We start from the raw sequence: 18,296 nt of genomic DNA, 5'->3' as shown, positions 1-18,296 counted from the left end.
GTGGTACATAAGACCCTTACCAAACTCCTGACCCCACCCCCAAGAAACCTTTTAAACTCCTCTTCCTCCTCCAGCTTGTCCCAGGGTTCCCCTTCTCAACTATGCTTGACAACATTTACAGTCAGGGTGACCCTTCATCCCAAGCACATTTGGTCTAGATCTTTTGTATCTCCATTTCCCAACAGGGGCAGTAGCATTTTATTGCCCCCAAACTCAATACATTTTCTGTATTTTAACCAAAATGCCCCAAATTGTCACATAATCAAAATGCAAATGAAGCCAGACCCCTTTGATCATTTCCCCCAGCTCACCAACAGATGGCAGCGGATGGCTCCGGCCCTTATGGAGCCTTTGTCCCTATGGCATTCTCTAGTCTGGGCTGCTCTTCTCTCTGTTCACCAGCAGGTTGTCAGCAGTGAGCTCCCTTCTCTCCAGGGCTTCAGGCCACAGGACTTCTATAAGCACCTAGAAAGACAATTGGAGAGAGAGACAAATGTCCACTGACAGCTGCTCAGACAGGTAGGCTCCTTTCACCACTCTCTTCCCGCTCCAGTTTATCTCACTGCCTGGGCTGGTCCCAAGCTCAAGGGCGGGGTGTAGCATGCTGGGCATTTAAAAGATCAGGAAGTCCGATCCCTGCACCCTTATGTGACCCCCTAAGAATGAGGTAGGGGAAGCCTATATAAAACTGTTAGCTCAGACCTCTTCGGTCTCAGTGAATGACTAGCTAAAGGCTGCACATCACAACAGTGTTCAGGGTCAGGACAGGCGGCGAGGAGTCCAGGAGGAGGAAATATGGGGAAGCGGCGCAGGAATCTGGGATCAGGAATCACAAGCTGAAGCAAAGGGGACTAGAAGGAGAATCCTCCCGGGAGCGGGGAATAGAGATTTGTTCCTGTCCCAGTTCTCTGCAGAGGGCTGGAGATGTATTTACTTAGCAAACTGAGAAGGAAGCCAAAAGGTTGGCTGGCCTCCTCCAACCCAATATCCGCCACTGGGCACCGGTTTCGAAGCACTTTTTAAAGGTGCTGTATTCATGGGAGTGTTGGAAATGAGACCTGAATCTGTCTTTGGCAACCAGTTGCCCCTGTATTTGAATATACCTGGTCAAGGTCAATATTGGCTGCATTTGGCTATTCCAGGAGACAGGTAGCAAAGCTGGAACCTGTTTTGGAAACCGGCAGTGCCAACTTAAAGGCCAATGAGGGGCACTTTGCTCTAGGGAGATATTGTTTCAGCAAAAATTCAGCTCTCATTGAATGGACAAGAAGAACCCACAGAATCCATTGTGGGAAGGGACGTTTCCAAGAATTCCTACTTTGTTTCAATTCAACATGCCCCTCCAGCCCAAAAAAATCCTTTTCAAAAGTAGAAGCTGGTCAGAAAACAGTAAGTAGTTGGTGTGAAACTTTGGGAGGGGTCGGAGAGGGATCTGTGGAAATTTTCAGGGTGTTTGATTTTTTTTTTTTTTTTAATTTCATGCGGGGGGAATGAAAAAAAAAAGTCGGCTTTTCAAAGAGCCCCAGCTGCAAAGTTTTCACCGACAACCTGTAACAACGTGGAAATGTTCCCAGGAAGCTTCTTTTGTTTTGGGAGAGAAAGGCTGTTTTTTAATAGGGGGGAGATGCATTGCTGGAAGATGTTTGCCCCGTCCTATGGCAAAGGAAATTAAGTTCGTGCAGATGAAGCACTCTTGGCTCGCACTGCCCCATAAGGCACAGCTCCACGCCGTCCTGCCTCTGAACACATCAGGGAGCTGCCGTGCAGGGGCCTTTTTTGCCTCTCACTCACCCCGTTGCCTTTGATGACCTGACTCCTGACTTGCACTGGTGTGAGTGAGCGGAGGGCGAGCAGAAAGCCCTGTGTATCTAAGGGAGCAATCTGTAAGACCGTCTAGCTACGGTGCTTGTCTGGCCCCCACAACCCTCGTAGCTGAGAACCTCCCAATCTTTAATGGATTTATCCTGAGCCCCCGGAGAGGCAGGATTATTATCCCCATTGAACAGCTGGGAAACTAAGGCACAAAGCAGCTAAGTAACTTATCCAGAGTCACACAGGGAATCTGTAGCAGCCCAGGGAATTGACCCAGTTGCCAGGCTCCTTCCCCCACTTCCTATAGAGGTCAGCTCTGACGATGCTATTCACTCAGATTTGGGCTCATGGATGTAATCATTGGCCTATGGGCATCATGCAAGGTAGATCCTGGTGCTTCGGTCAGGCACTGGATACCTGTTCTCTTCATCCAGGATCTGCTTTCAAGAGGCGGCAGGGTAGATCAGCCTCATGAGCGCATCACCCCCAGCGTTCCTTTCCATTCTCAGGCGGACTCGGGAGACCTCCGTGGCTGTCAGGGCACATCTCCTTCGTGCAATGACCCGAGTCAGCGAGGGAGCCCTGGGGCAGTGAGTTCCGCCCGTCCCCCCAGCTGAGCCTTAGCCCTGAAAAAACCGTTTCCATGGCGCTAGACCATCTTATCCTGCTCCTCTTCTGAATGGCCGCAAGACTTCGGTTGCAAGCTCGTTGGGTCAGGAAGGAACCATATTTCGTGTGTGTGTCTACAACATGTAGCACGGGGGCTGGGGGAAGGCCTGATTTTTTATTGGTGGCCTCCAGATGCTCCTGCATTATCACTGTGACAATGGTTATGTTCAGGTACCTCGTGTTGGGTGACCTTTAGATAGATTGAGGGGATGTATGGGGATGGATAGATAGATAGATATGGAGAATATTGATGTATCCTGTGAATTCACTGAGACACATAATTACAGCACATTAAATTTACCAGCTCCCCTGGGCCATCCCCTAAAAGACATCTAAAGACAAACCAATATTGCAACTGATGCTCAGGAGATAGTTAAATCCCAGCTATGCCACAGACTTCCCGTGTGACCTTGGGCAAGTCCTTTGATCTCTCAGTGCCCCAGAGCCCCAGCTGTGAAAAGGGGGGTGATATTTCCTTTGTCTGTCTTGCCTACTTAGATTCTCAGCTCCTCAGGGTGTCTCTGTGTGAATGGACAGCACCTAGCACAATGGGGCACCAATCTTGATGGACAGAGCATCGGCCAAAGGGTGACTACCACTTCCAAGTACTACAACAGCTCCATCATTTTTCCTTGGAAGACCTTGAGATGCCTAGTAATGGTGAAGGAATAATATTGGCCAGGCGACATCATACCCGTGCTGTCTGAAACCGCTTGCAAGGGAAATACTTGCATCCCATGGAATCTTGCATAGCTGTCTCCAGGGAAGAGAATGCCATTTCTCCCTCTGTGCGCTTTCCATTGTTGGGGGGGGGGGGGCACTGTCCTGTGTTCCTGGGGTGCTGTGCCAATCCATGCAGGATTAAAGAATTTTGGAGCCCTGTGCAGTATGGAAATTGGGGGGTCCCCCCACCTTCACTCAAATTTCACCCAGCTGCCCTTTCATCATGGGGAGGGGAGAGGCAGCCAGGCCAAAGCTGAGTGAGTGGTATTGTGACGTGGCATGGGGGGGATGCAGCATCACTCAGGTGGGGCACAGCACCACCCCCCCCCCCCCAAATCCCAGTAGTCAGGTGGCCCCCTGAGGCAGGATTTCCGTGCACATTGGGTAATCCGGGCTTGGCACCAAACAGCAGGATCTGCCCCTTCCTCTTTGACCTCACATCTATCCAGTCCCCTGAACGTCTCTTTTGCGCAGCTGACGCAGTTCTGGCCCTGCAGACTAGGACAAGTTGTGTGCACAGCCATAGAAATGAAGGGACCTCCTGAGATCATTTAGTCCAGCCCCCTGCACTCATGGCAGGATCAAGTTTTCCTAGACCAGCTCTGACAGGTGGCCTGTGTCTAACCTGTTCTTAAAACATTCTAGTGATAGAGATTCCACATCCTCATTCGGTAACCATGGCAATGTGTGATGGTGAAACTCTCCTAGTAATGGGCTAAAGAGAAGATGTGATGATGAGCAGTTGGGGTAGTAGAGGTGGGTGAAATGTTTTAGGTGAAACGTTTTTTCATGGAAAAAAATGTAGATTTGGGTCGACAAAGCATTTAGCACATTCCCATGGCGTTGGCCGAATTGTTTCATTCAAAACCAACAAAGAAAACAGAAAACATTCCTAAGAAATCAAAACGCTTGGGGTATCACTGGATGCTAGGAAAGCCGTATGAATAATAACTTTTTTGGTTCCGTGGCCAAACTGAAAAATGGAAAAAAATCATTTTGGGTCAACCTGAAATGACCCTTTTTTGGTGAATTGAAAAAGTTCATTTTGGGTCAAATGAAATATTTAGTTCAACCCCAACCCAAACGTTTTGTTTTGTTATGTGAGGGTTTTTCAACAAAAAAAATTAAGTGAAATTCAGAACACAAAGTCCTGTCAAATCCAAAAGTCAAAGCATTTTGTTTTTGGAAACGTCAACGCAAAACATTTTGATTTTTTTTAGGACTTTGTTTTGTTTTCTTTGCCGGCTTTGAATGAAACAATTGGGCCAATGCCGTGAATTTGCTGAACATTTGTCACCCCATATCTGCATTTTTTTTCCCCTGAAAAAAGTTTTGCCTGAAACATTTCACCCAGCTTTACTCATGAGACCTGGGTTCTGTTCCCAGATTTGCAACTGACCTGCTCTGAGGTCTCTGCTATCATTGTGTTAACAACTTGGTTGTTAAAAATTGCATTTAAACGTGGTCTGGCCTTTAAGTCTAAGACTCTATGGTAAGATTTCCTAATATGGCCAATAGCTTAGTGGGATTCATTCAAACTGAAATGTCCCTTCGACATGGCTGGTCATTCAGTCTCATTATTTACTTTCAGTTCATATACACATTCCATAAAAAGGTGTGCCTGTCTTTTGCCCTAGGCACTTCTTGCCACAGTTTACATAGATAGTTATACAAATAAATCCTCCAGGGACCCAAATCTTAACTAGCAACCGTCCAACGGCAGGTTCTTATTTTGTCAGTTTTCAAGCTAACTTTTTTTTTAACCCAACAGAAAAATATGGCAGCGCTCCTAACTCTCATGATTTTAATCTTGCGATGCTCAGTTTTTCTTAAAGCCCCAGCTCCTGGAGTCATGGGATGACCTCAGACTATCAGTTTTCTTATAAAACTAAAAGTGTTTCCAGCCTTTGTGGTTGCAGAGAGAAGCTTGAAAATGTGAAGCCTTCAAGTTCAAAACCCAGAAGGCAAATAGAAAAAGCTCTTTTGTATTGTTAAGACCCACAGTTGTTATGCTGGTCTTGTGATTGACGGAGGCCAGTTCGCTGTGGCTGGCCATTTTTGAACACTTACAGGCTGTCATTACTAGGTCGGTGCCATGACTCTGCTGCAGGGCTCAGTCCCCCACCCCATTACTAGAGGGCATTCCAGAGCCACTCCTGCCTTCCCGCAGGTCCCACAGCCCCAGGGCCTCCCCGTTCCTAACATCACCATTTTGCCCCCCTGTGGCGAACTGCACCACCCTAACAGGCACTCTTCCTTAATGGATCTGGCAACCTACAGCTGCGTTTATTGCAGCGCGAGGCTCCATACTGTGTAGGCTGCTGCTATGGCAATTGACAACATAAGCAAAGCCAGGGGAACTTTCTGAGCTAAGACCTTCAGCCACTAGACCTGGAGGTAACACAGCAAGTCCAAGACCTCACATCTGTAACCGATTTGTTCCCAGGGCATCAAGAACCGATGATTAGTCAAAGCTTCCCCACACCAACAGGTCACCCGGCTGACACAGTTACGGTACGTCAGTTTCATCACCAGTGGTACACAAAGGAATGAGGTGGCCAGCCTCATGTCCGACCGCCTTTGGCTGCCCTCCCTCAATAGGTCAGGTACCCATTTTATAGTTGGGTAAACCGGGCGGGACCCTTCAGTGTGAGATCAAGCAAGCCTCCAGCCCGCAAGCGTCAGGATGGTAGGCAAGCAGTGTCACCGCTCAGCCACCGACTGGGCAAAACTTTCTAGACGAATAGTTTATTCGATTAAAAAATGCACTTTTGGTTGACCCAGAGCTATCCACAAATGTGACGTGAGTAGTTTTGATCGGTCACAAAACGGCTGGAGGAGGAAGAGATGGTGCTACCTGCAGACCCACTGCTGCCTTATCACCTTAGCCCAGAGCTTAGTGCCCTCATGGCTTCCATTCAGCTGGAGCTGTGGTAAATATTTTTAAACCCATGGGTCAGTTGCCCTGATCTCCAGCGCCTCCCACAGGGCAGAAGCCCCAAGTCCCCAGCGCGCCCCCATGGTGCTAAAGCTCCGAGACCTCCTACCCCACAACTGAAGCTCAGCACCCCAAATGGGGGGAGGCCCTCTGGGAAATTCTAGTTGAGCATTAACCCCTGCCTAGCTATAGAAGACCTGTGTTCAAATCCCTCTCCTAGAACAAAAGCAACCTTCTTCCGATTCGCTGAAAATTATGAGAAAATTCCAGCTTTATTTCAACCTGGACTGTTTTATTTATATACTTATTTTTTAGAATTGCCACCGAACAGACAGATCAGTTATTTGCTCAGCTCTGCTGCTAACACACAATGGCCATGGGGTGACACAGGAATCTCACCCTGAGTATCCGAGATGCACAGCAGTTCAAATTTTGAAGAAACCCCTGCTTATCTGATGTCTGACCCTAGGGACTGAACCAAGGATCTTTCGAGCTAAAAATTGTGAACTGCTGGAGCTGAAGAAAAAGCACCTCTAGCTACTAGCTGGAACAAACCACGTCCTCTATGGACTGGGGACTAGCGACATATAAGTCACCTTATTAGTGCCGCTGGATGTGCCTCGATTCATTTCAGATCTATGAAACAGAAAAGATACAGTTCCCTGCTTCTGGGACCAAAATATTGCAAATGGCAGCGGCAGCAAGTGGTGAATGGAACATTGTGCCTTTGGGTGGGAGACAGACAGTGAAATGGCTATTTACAGACGCTGCTTGCGTGTGCATGTTTGCACAGAGTTTAAAAGATGCAAATAACTGGCCTGCTGGAAACGTTGGGTAAAATCTCGCTCCTGTCTAGAAATAAGGCTGCAGGAAGGAGCAAAAGTCAACATGACCTGAAAAAGCCGAGACGGGGACGGGCCAGCAGGCTGGGTAATGTGATTTATTCTAGCAATAAAGCAGGAGGAAGGGTAGAAAGAAAAGCTGGCTGCATATTTCATGGCCACAGCGAGATGTGAGCCTGTGCGCAGGTACCTGGAGGTAGCTTCTTTAGGTTAGAAGTGAATCTCTGCAAGTGTGCAAAAGGTAGGATGACCAGATCACAAGTGTGAAAAATCGGGACAGGGTGGTGGAGGTAATGGGCACCTATATAAGAAAAAACCCCAAATAGCAGGACTGTCCCTATAAAATCGGGACATCTGGTCACCCTAGCAAAAAGCACAAGTGACCTTTGCCACTTCGGTTTGCTCTTGGTTGTTAGGAGCCGGCGAGCCCATGAAAATAATATAGATGCTTATTTGTTTTGCTAGCAACACACTGGCAGAGGCTCTTTCAGACCTGGACTTTGGGGAGGCCAAATCTACCGTGACTAATAGTCATTCAAGGGATCAGGGGCCCTGTTGTGCTACACAGTGAGAGACAGTCCCTGTCCCTTAGAGCTTACAGTATAAATAGGCAAGACAGGAAAAGGGTGGGAGGAGAAACACAGGGAAGAGCCAGATCCTCAGAGGCATTCATTCCCATTGAAATCCATGGTACCTTTGAGGATCCAGGCTGAAGTGACTTGCCCAAGGTCATGTTGCAGGTCAGTAGCAGGGACAGGAATTGAACCCACAACTCCTAAGTCCCACTCTAGTGCCCTAGTCATTGAACCAGGTTGCCTTACAGCCTGAGAAAGCAGAACCTGAAAGCGCACACACCCTGTGAGCGCGTCCACATGACCTTAGCACTGCCCCCTAGTGGTAGAGGCAGGAGGGAAAAAAATAACATTTTAAAACATCACATAAGAACAGCCGTATTGGGTCAGACCAAAGGTCCATCTAGCCCAGTGTCCTGTCTTCCGACAGTGGCCAACGCCAGGTGCTTCGGAGGGAATGAACGGAACAGGGAATCAAGTGAGCCATCCCATCGGCCATTCCCAGCCTCTGGCAAAGAGCAATCCCTGCCTCTCCTGGCTAATAGCCATTGATTGACCGTTCCTCCATCAATTTATCTAGCTCTCTTTTGAACCCCGCCATAGTCTTGGCCTTCACACATTCCATCTAATCCAGAGCCACCAACACAAAAATAAATACCTTACATGTGTGATCAGTGCATGGTGTTGTTGGGGGCAGAGATCAAGCTGATGGAGCGCTTTCACTATGCAATTCCAAACCTGGATTTCCTTTAGGTTTAACTTTAAAGCGGAGTGTCCTTGGTCCGAGGAACAATTGCAACATCCCTGTAATGTGTTTGACCTTAAATTACCAAGATTTGCTCTCAACTGCATCTTACCGTGGCTTTTGTCTGGGAATTTGTTAGGACCTGGACCACACACGCAACCCCTTTGCTTGTTTGGTGTGAAGAGTTACCCAAGTGCTTAGCTTTTTAAAGGCTCCAGCTCAAAACCCAACGAGGCAGAAACCACCACAAGGGCCCATTTCACGCAGCTCCTCAGTTGCATGTTTAAACACAGAGCAATGAATAGGGCAGGGAGTTGACTCCTAGGCAAGACAGGGGCCAGTATGACATTCTACTGGGTGGGGGCGGGAGAATCGGATCTTGTTTTACATACTGAGGTGGGGTGCAGGTGTAAGCTGGGACTGGGACCCTGTTCATTCATGCTTCAGGGTTTCAGCCGACTGCCTGCAGGGGTCAGGAAGGGATTCCCACACCCCCATCTCAGTGCATTCTGGGCGGCTGTTTTTCTGTTAACTCGTTCCGCTGAAGCATCAGGGCTGGCCCTGGCTGGAACTGGGACATCGGACGAGGGGATGCAGGCAGGCTTCTGCAATGGCATCGAGCATTTCCTCTCTCAGGTGGCTGGCTGGTTTGTGCTCACATGCTCAAGATCTAACTGATCGCCCTGCAGGGGGACTGGTACAATTTTTATAGTGGGGTGTTGAGAGTCATTGAGCCAAACTGTAAACCCTGAATATGATGGAAACCACAGCAAGACAGGGGGTGAGGCAGCACCACCGGTTCCAGCACTGATGTCGCCACAGATGGGGGTCAGATAGGAGTCTTCCCCAGGCCGATTGGCAATGACCTTGGGGGGGGTGAGGGGTGTTAACCTTCCTCTGCAGCATGTGGATGCAGGTCACATGCCAGGATTGTCTAGGTGTATCTTACTCAATCATTTCCTTGCCCGTGTAGGGACTTGAGCACTGGTGCACATCAGTCCCCCCTAGTACCTGCCCAGGGCACATAATGGGCATGTCTCCTGAGGGCTGTAATCCCTTGGTCTAATTTCAGTTGCCAGGCTTATTGTGCAGGTGCGGGGGGGCCTAGCCTGTGGAGGAGGGCAGGCTAGAGGAAGCCAGGGGGCACCCGTCTGATCTTAAACTGCGTGACGGCATGGTCAGATTGTCAAAGACTTCTTGACAATCTTAACATTTTCTATCATGCTGAGTAGTTTTTTTAAAGTTACTTAAGTGCCTTAAGTTATTGATGGCTAGTTATCAGCTTATGTCCTGATTTTTAAAAGTTTTAATAAGCATTGCTATAGGAGACTTGTAGGCCCACCCGCCGTTTGGAATTAATGTAAGCCATAAAAATCCTGTAATATAAGAAATGAGGCAGCATAATTCAGTGGTTAGGGCGCTGGACTGGACCTCAGGAAACCTGGGTTATTTGTCTTGCAGTAACACCCAAGAACCCTCGTCATGGCCCAAGACCCTATTGTACTGAGTGCTATACAAAGAAAAAACAAAAAGATGGTCCCTGCCCCAGGGAGCTTCCAATCCAAATATAAAACAAGAGACAACAGAGGAATACAGACTGCATGGCAGGTGGTGGTCTCTGCACATCAGCAGTTTTCTATTGTCAAGCTTTTTATAGGCATCGTGACTAAGCAGAGTTTTACGGAGGGATTTGGAGGAGAGTGAAGTTGCTTCGTCGTTCTATTTCTAGCTCTGCCACTGACCTGCTTGGTAACCTTGGGCCAGTCACTTTAACTCTGTGCTTCTTTTCCCCAACCATCCGTCTTGTCTGTGTAGTTTGTAAATTCTTTGCGATAGGGACTGGATGTTTGTACCATCTAGTGCAACTGGGACCCTGCTCGCAGGGGTGGTCTCAAGGAGCTGCAAACCACCATATGTCTGTTTACACTTAAGGGGACACTTAAAAGCATTGTAATAGGTGCCCCAGATTAAACCTGCTGACACTGCATTAGGTCATTAGATCATTAGGTTTGATCGCCCAGCAGACGTCTACAACTGCTTACCTGCAGGCCGTTCCACTGAAGTCACTGGGACTACCCCCAGGGGCATGTTCTTGCAGAAGCAGGGTCAGTGCCAGCAGTGGCGTTAGCCCATCGGTACGGTTCGCGTCAGTGGAAAGCGCTGTTGGTTTGGTGTCAGATCCAGACATCTAGAAGTAAAAGGCAGGTACATAAATAGGCGCTCAAGGGACTGAAATCCAGCTAGCATGCCAAAGAATAACCCACCCTTCCCTCGCTCTCTGCTGGATTTAGTGGCGCTGAAGGAGTTCATGTTACCTTGTCTCACAGCTGTTTAGGTCTCCACCCTGCATCCCCACCAGGACAGCTGACTGTCACTTCACGCTGCCAGAGCAGGTTAAAGAGGCCTTAAAGGGGCTTTAAAAGGGGGTAGCAATAGCTATTAAGAATATACCGTGCATGGTCCTACCTCACCTAGTGCAGAACTGGCGTAAGAGCCTCACACTGGCCTTGCTTCCAACCCCTGGAAGGAGGGAATAGCCAGAGTGTGCTGCATCTTTTCTCTGCTTCCAAGGGACCACGGGAAGCCAAACTTAAATTAGCACAGCCTCGAGGCTTTCTAAGTTACACTGAAGGAAGACGGGTGCACACAAGGCAGGAATCTTCAGTGTCTCTGGATATAGTGAGTTAAATGCAGGAATGAGGTTACTGAGAATCAGGCACACAGCATCTTAAAGTACAAGCCCCCGGGGCAGTGTGCCCTAGGCAAACCGCAGAGTTTACATGATACCATAATAATGGAGACGCGCAACAGATTGGAGCACGTCCACAGATTGCTCATACAAACCAGCTGAACCAGAGTTTTCAAGTGTCTGAAAATGAAAGATGGAAGAACTTTCGTGCAAGAGGCTGCGAATCCTCCAAAAGCATCTTTCATCATGAAATGAGTTTTTCCCCCCTCGACCTGATAAGGAAACGGCTGTGGGGAAAAATTAAAACTAGTCAACAGACCCAGCTTATTGAAAGTGATATTTATTTCAAATACAAAAAAAGTATTAAGTAAATTTGCCATCCATACATATGAACAGTTTGTTAGAGAAAAATGTTGGAATCCCTTGGTTAAGAGAGAGAGTTTTACAGTCAGTTTTATTTAACAATGAAACATTACAAAAAAATACAGTTTCAGTTTTCAGATCTTTACTGGCAGTAAAAGATAGAAAAGGTTCTAAATGAGCTTGGTATAAAAAACACACAAGACAAAGGAAGTTACAAATCAGTCTATGAAGAACACAACCTAGTTGGGGGAAATTTTGTACAAAACTACTGCTTACACAGGTACAGAAAAAAAATGTATAAAATATTCCCTATTCAGAGACAAAATACAAAAGCACATTATTTCATTCTTTACTTGATCATTAAAAAGGTACAGACATTGGCGAGAGAAGCTAGGCTTGGTGGTTTGGAGAAAACTGTATTAAAACATCTTCCCTTTACTCCCATTCCCCCAAAAAACCAAAAATCCTTGCTTCAAAATAAATTAGACAGCTGAAGGTATCAGCAAAAACAGAGGCTGGAATTTTCAAATGATATTAAGGGAATCAAACACCCAGGGAAAAGTTTCCAGAAACGCCTGAAATGACTTCCACGCCTAAATCCCATTGACTTTCAACAGGCTTAAGTGCTTCTGAAGATTTCAGTTCTAATTCCCCACTGAACGTCAATGAGATTTTGATGCCTAATTCCCTTAGGCTCTTTTGAAAATCCCAGCCTGAATGTACCTAAAAAGGATGCTTCTGGAAGCACGTTTTAACCTCGATCCAGAGTCTGGATCCAACACTACAGCCTCCCACCTTGAGTCATCATTTATATCTGGGCAAAATGTTACCAAGCAGCGAGGGGAGAATTCAGGTGTCGGGGTGTTTCATACCCAGTCTGCTCAGCTGTAAATACAAGCCCGTGAAGGAAGGTGACTGGCAAGAATCAAACCCATTGTCTCTCGGTAGGACTTTAAAACTCAAGGAAGCAGGAAAACAGCTGCAGAACAAGATACATATTAACTTGTTTGTTCTTTGTTGCTCTGGGAAACACTCCTAAAATATAAATATAAGAAACCATTCATCATCATCAATACATTTATACTAACCTACAAGAAGTTGTATTTGTGCCTGAAGTCCATAAACAACATTTTATGCTAAAAATTGGGAGATGTCTTATTTTCCTTGGTCAGAAACATGATGCTGCAGAAGTGTCACCTGATCCAAACAAATTGATTCCCGGGAATCCTCCCATGGAGCTTCTGACTCCTGGCTGCTTAAAATTTGCTCACAAAAGAAACTATCCCATGCTTGTATTTTCTTATCAGCTCTACAAGAAGCAAGAGCCGTATCCTATTCTGTCTCAGGCACCATGGTCTCAGTGGATAGGTAGGTGCTGATTTCAGGAGCATTGTTATCAGGGGACAACAGGCTCAGCTTGCTATTAGGGAAAGAAAATGCTAGCATTGAAGGAGAGCAGAGTTTATATGGAGTCATTAGTGGGACAGACACAAAGAACCAATGAGTCCTTGTTAGAATAATTATTTCTGACCATCAACACAAAAGGCTTGCGTTCTTCTGTCCAGTTTCTACTAGCATACCCATTTGCCGGCAATCAACAGAGCAGCTGCTTCCTATGTGCTGGTATCTAATAGGGCTTCCTCTAAGGCAGGGGTGGGGAACCTCCGGCCCAAGGGCCGGATCCGGCCCGCGAAAGAATTTGATCCGGCCCGCGGGCGGGCGGGAAGTGCGCGCCGCCGAAACCCTGCCGCCGTCTGCCCATTTTCGGCGGCGGCGGGAGCTCGGAGGCGGTTACTGGCCCACGGCACCCCGCGGACACTGTAAAACCGCGCCGCTGAAAAGGCGGAAACGGCGGCGGCATTTCGGCGGCGAGGGGGTGGAGTCGGCGGCGGCGCGGTTCTGTGGGGGGGGCGGGCAGTTCCTGCCGCCGAAACCCTGCCGCCGTTTGCCCCTTTTCGGCGGCGATGGGGGGAATTCGGCGGCGGAATCGGCGACATGGCCCGTGAATGAAGGTAGGAATATCAAAATGGCCCTTGGCAGGGAAAAGGTTCCCCACCCCTGCTCTAAGGGCAGCCCACAAACCTTGCATCCACTCGTATTCCCAATCCAGAGAATCCTGCCCACCCACCACATAGTTTAAGAGCTAAATTCTTCTGCTCACAGTGGGAATACTGAAATCCATGTAAGTGCTTTCCCCTTCCCTGAAATCTAGACACCTATAAGCATAGAGCAATCAGCTCTGTGAAACAAAGCGAGAGATTCTAGAAGCAGAAAATAAATTCCTTGTATGTCCATAGCTGCCCACTGGTAATAGCACTGAAAACCGCTTGTAAAAATAGGTTTCAAAATACAAAAAAAACCCCAAGAAAAAAGGCGAGTGTGCTTCTGCCAGTTTCCATCAGGCACTGGTCTATGAGCGGTGTTTATAAAAACACAATACTGAGTCATTTAAGATTTCTTTGATTGGAAACCCAGTCAAGTCCCATGTCTGTTAGAATGGAGATTGCTGAGAGGGGTGAGTCCGGATGCTTTTGATAGAATCTCTCAAGGATGGAGCTTTTGGCACAGTGTCATCATAACAGCTTGCGATGGAGGATCTCCCAGGCCATCCGCTTTCGGAAGTAGGGCATGTGTTGCTTGGGGGAAGGGAGAGAAAGACAAAGGTTAATGCCCCTTCGCCTAATAGCTTGTTTCTACACCTGATCACTAGAGAGTGCGCGTTAATTACGGATGTGCCTGGTCCCCATGAAACGTAAAAGTGCCTAAATTGAAATTCAGTGATTTGAGTGCTTAGCTCCCTTTAGGTTACTTTGAAAATCTCAACCTCAATGCTTTTCCCCACATGTGAGCAGAGATTAAATCATGATCGTTATGGTCTTTTTAAGCCAAATCTATCATTAGCCATTGAAAAGGTACAAAAGAGAGTGTTTACACTGGGGGGAGAGGGCTGCTTTTGGTGGCGCAAGTTCATATGGCCAGTGGAAATCCTCTGTACCACTGGACTCCCACAGTGCAGCCTATTCTGAGGACTTAAGTGAGGCACACGCCTTCTCCTTTGCACAAGAGAGAATTTTACCCCCAAGATATTGATGAAAGGAAAACAAAAACTGAAGATATACAAATGCGTCATCCAAAACTGCTCATCCCTAGTATTAAGGGACCTAATGAATGATTGTGCTATTATTAAAATTATTAAAAGATGAGGACAATGGAAAAGGTAGCAGAAGATCCGGAAAATAAAGAAATTTAGTGTCAATTTGCAACATCATTATTGACCCTCATAGCATCGTTCTGTGTGAACCAACCCTCTGCGAATGGGATCCTGCGTCAGTCCCACAGCGTAGGTCAGTCTGTCAGTGCCTGGCTTACCTGAGTGAAATTGATGGGTCTGTCTTTGGTAATGCAGTCAGCATATTTGCAGGCAAACATCCCACAGTCACTGCCATTCATTTGCTGAGGGATTTCCTTTAAAAATAAGAACAAGCCCTGAGCCTCTACATTTAGAGGAGACAAAAACCTCACGTTAACTTTAGCAAAACCCCAGAGACAAACGGCCTTGAGTGATGAAGGGGGTGGGAAACCCAGGATCTCCCCACGTTCTCCAGATTTAGGGAGTTGTGGCCAAACAAAACGTCGAAACAGATGGGCTGATAGGAGCCTGGTCAAATGGGAATGAAAAAAAACTAAAGTGAGGAGTAACCCACCCTGTAAAGCAACTTAAATGAGGAGATTGATGGTGTATCACCAACTCCAGGTAGTTGTGCCTATGTAGGCATCCTAGGGTCTGAGCATCTCAGTCACTAGTGAACTTATCCTTACAACACCCCTGTGGAGAAATGGGAAGCATTAGCCCCATTTTACAGATGGGGAATGGAGGCAGAGAGAGAAGTGACTTGCTTTAGGTCACGTAAAAAAGCTGTAGCAGAGCCAGGAATTGAACCTGGATCCTCCCAAATCACTGCCTTAACCACAAGACCATCCTTCTTCTCCAGTGGGATGGAAGTGGTATGTATAGACCATGCATGAGATGTGAGAGGGAATCTCCTCGAGGCTGTTGGCTGCTACTGCCACATCTTGGAGAAAAGAAACTTTCCCATGTACACCCGTGAAGTGACAGCAAGAGATTAACAATGGGAAATGATTACGCCAGGATGGATTTAGTGCAGCTCTGCCGTCCCTTTCTATGGGCAGTAACTGTGTAGGACCAACATACCTGACTCTTCTTGCTGAGCAACGACCAGCCATTAGCATCAAATTCTTTCCGCTTTTTGTCAAGACTTTCCTGTTTTAAGTATTGCCTGCCGGAAACAGGGGACAAAGAATGTGCTTAGAGAGGAAAAAACAAACAAAAAAAATCAATCATTTCTAATTTGCAGTTTTTATTCTCAATTACTTCTGAGAACTGGGCTTATGAAATTTAATATTTTTCTCTCTCACCATTGGCAGTTCTTGCCTTTTCAATACAGAATTTTAAAGTTCTATGCAACCTAAAGGAGGACTGAGCACAGCTCTAAAAATTAACTCCCCACACCCCAAAAAAAATACCACTCGCAAAGGGTCAAAAGCCACAAAAATGTCAGCAGAAATCTCCTGATTAATTAAGGTGACTCATGACATGGAAGAGCCAAAATAGCCACTGGATTTGGCTGGAAAGGCTCCTGCAAATTGAGCTTTACATTTGGAGACTGAATTGCTTCTCCGGTCTATCTAGAGCTTCCTGTAGTTTGATGCATCTCACATTTTGCTGTCCTCATTCACCATCTCCTCCTCCTACTTTGTTTTGCTATCCTCAGTGAATCTGGACAACAGCAATTTGTTGCAGCTTCAACAGCATGTACGTAGATGTTAAATAGTAGCCCAGACGCTGAACTTTGAAGGACACGATGTAACTTGCTAATATTGGCTCTAACACTCTGCAATCTTTTTTCCAGACCTCTTCACCCAGGATTCCATTCTGTCACTGATACGACATTGGATCTTTTTCTTATCAATATGGAGGGACTGATCAGGCACGTGCATGTGTGAGAGTGTGAAACAGGAAAGTTTAGAACTAGTGGCCATGAGTTGAATGCACCGTAGTAATGTCAGGGGGTTCGTGCAATGCAACGACTCAAGGATATTCAATTTCAGGGAAGCGTCTTTTGGTAATTACACCTAATGAACAAGTCACACTGGGAGAAGACTCAGTCCAGCAGTGGGAAAAGGGGAAATCTGAAAATGCCAAAGTTAAGGTGCATCAAACCATAAAAGCCATCATGAGAATGCAAAGAACAAGGAGGAGCCAAAGTAACTCCAAAGACGTGCAGGGGGAAAAAATGAGCCTGTACCGGAAAAAGGGGAGAGAATCCAATAAGAATGTATCAGCTATACTAGCTATAAAGCAGCAGGGGAATCAAGGCAGCAGACTGAGCTAATGATAACCAGAGGAGAACAGATAGGGCTTTTACAAATCCAATGGGAGGAAAGGAATACTAGCACCAAAAGAGATGCATTACTAAGTGAGGACATCTACCATATAGAAGTCTAGAGAGGTGAAACTATAAAATTGCTTTATAAAGATCTGCCTATAACATGAGAAATAATATTTTCATAGAGTATAAGGACAAAAGGGACCAGAGCAACTATCCTGACCTTTGTATATCACAAGCCATTAATTTTCACCCAAATGCCCCTATATCAAGCTCAAAGTCTTTAGTTAGACCAAAGCTTTTCAATCTTCAGAAGACTAAACTGTGTCCACATCCAGAGACCAGTAGAAACTGAGGAGCCATCAGTGCCCAAGCGCCTTGCAATGGCAAGGATTTATCAGGCGAGATATGCCCAGAAGTTCCCATGCAAACTATGCCCCATGCTATTGAGGTAGGCAAAAAAAAAAAAAAAAAAAAAAACGCAGGTCCCTGCCAATCTGACTGCAAGGAAATTCCTTGAAGACTTCTACCTTGATCATATAAAATGTAAGGGAAATTAGGAAGACAATCCGTTCAAGGCAGCAAGCCCGGATGAAGTGCAGCCCAGGGTTGCCAAGGATCAGGCTCATGAATTTATTCACAAGGTGGTCCTAATTTCTGAGCAATCATTGAGATCAGGGCAGGTGCCTGAGAACTGGAAAAGGGCATGCATGGTACCAGTGAAATAATGGAAAATCTGTTACCTGATTATTTCTTTTCTGGAAATGACCTTTGCACCCAAGAGACACTGGGGCTGCGCTTCTCTTCTAGTATATACCAGAAGCAACTCAGACCTTTCCATGAAGGCCACACCTCAAAACAATTCCTCTCCGGTGAGTGCTTCCACAGCTGTATTGAAACCCGAAATGTCGTCTTAGTAGATTAATTATAAAGCCAGGACCGCTTAGACCAATGACATGCCTGAACTCCAAAGAGGCCATGGCAAAAAAAAAAAATCACCTGAAGAACTAATCTTGGGGGGAAAGGAGGGGGAGGGATGGACTGGGGATGAGGTGCCTCCTATAAAGGAAAATCAGATTTTCAGTTCTGGACCTTGACCACTTCCCCAGCCCGCAAGCAACTGGAGCACAACTAGCAGTATGGAAACACCGGAGAAGAAAGTTCAAAGAATGCAATTTCCCCCTTCCTAAAAACTAGTATTTTGGGACTGCTCCTTGGAGGCTGCTGCAGGTGCTGATGGACAACAACTTTGCAAGTTGGCTTCCTCTTGAGTAGCGAGGCACTTTCTGCTCAAGATATTGGGCGAGTGGAGAGGGCGCCGATCCACTCCGGAATAAGTTTATCTGAAGCTGTGCAAGCTTTTTGATGCAGAGCTCTGCCAGGCTTGGGAGGTTTCAGCAGCTCCACCAAGCCCAGGCATTAAGCTGAAAAGTGATGAACAATGGTATTTCCCCTCAACTGTTTGGTTCTCCTAAGGTAGATTTTCACTGCTCTTCTGCCAGCTAGCACATGCTATGCTTTTTCCTTCAGCTATT

The 18,296-nt window shown here is 46.7% G+C and overlaps 1 protein-coding gene across 2 annotated transcripts in view; it reads right to left on the bottom strand.

Annotated features, from left to right (window-relative positions):
• Nucleotides 1-11,322: 11,322 nt before the first annotated feature.
• The window catches only part of SENP1 (SUMO specific peptidase 1), a 32,240-nt gene continuing 25,266 nt past the window's right edge, over nt 11,323-18,296 (bottom strand). The window contains exons 16-18 of one of the 2 annotated variants that reach the window (XM_067529621.1): nt 15,567-15,651; nt 14,723-14,818; nt 11,323-13,989 (exon numbers count right to left, since the gene is read on the bottom strand). In XM_067529621.1, coding sequence (XP_067385722.1) covers nt 13,927-13,989; nt 14,723-14,818; nt 15,567-15,651 — 244 coding nt within the window. In that variant the 3' untranslated portion in view covers nt 11,323-13,926. Of the gene's footprint in view, nt 13,990-14,722; nt 14,819-15,566; nt 15,652-18,296 lie in introns of those variants that run through there. The other variant, XR_010916503.1, reaches the window with a different exon arrangement.

The sequence above is a fragment of the Emydura macquarii genome, unplaced genomic scaffold (genome assembly GCF_026122565.2).
Source record: "Emydura macquarii macquarii isolate MOO-44397 ecotype Brisbane River unplaced genomic scaffold, CSIRO-AGI_Emac_v2 contig_2994, whole genome shotgun sequence".
In the NCBI taxonomy this organism is placed as follows: domain Eukaryota; kingdom Metazoa; phylum Chordata; order Testudines; family Chelidae; genus Emydura; species Emydura macquarii.
This window is presented reverse-complemented; position numbering and strand designations above follow the sequence as displayed.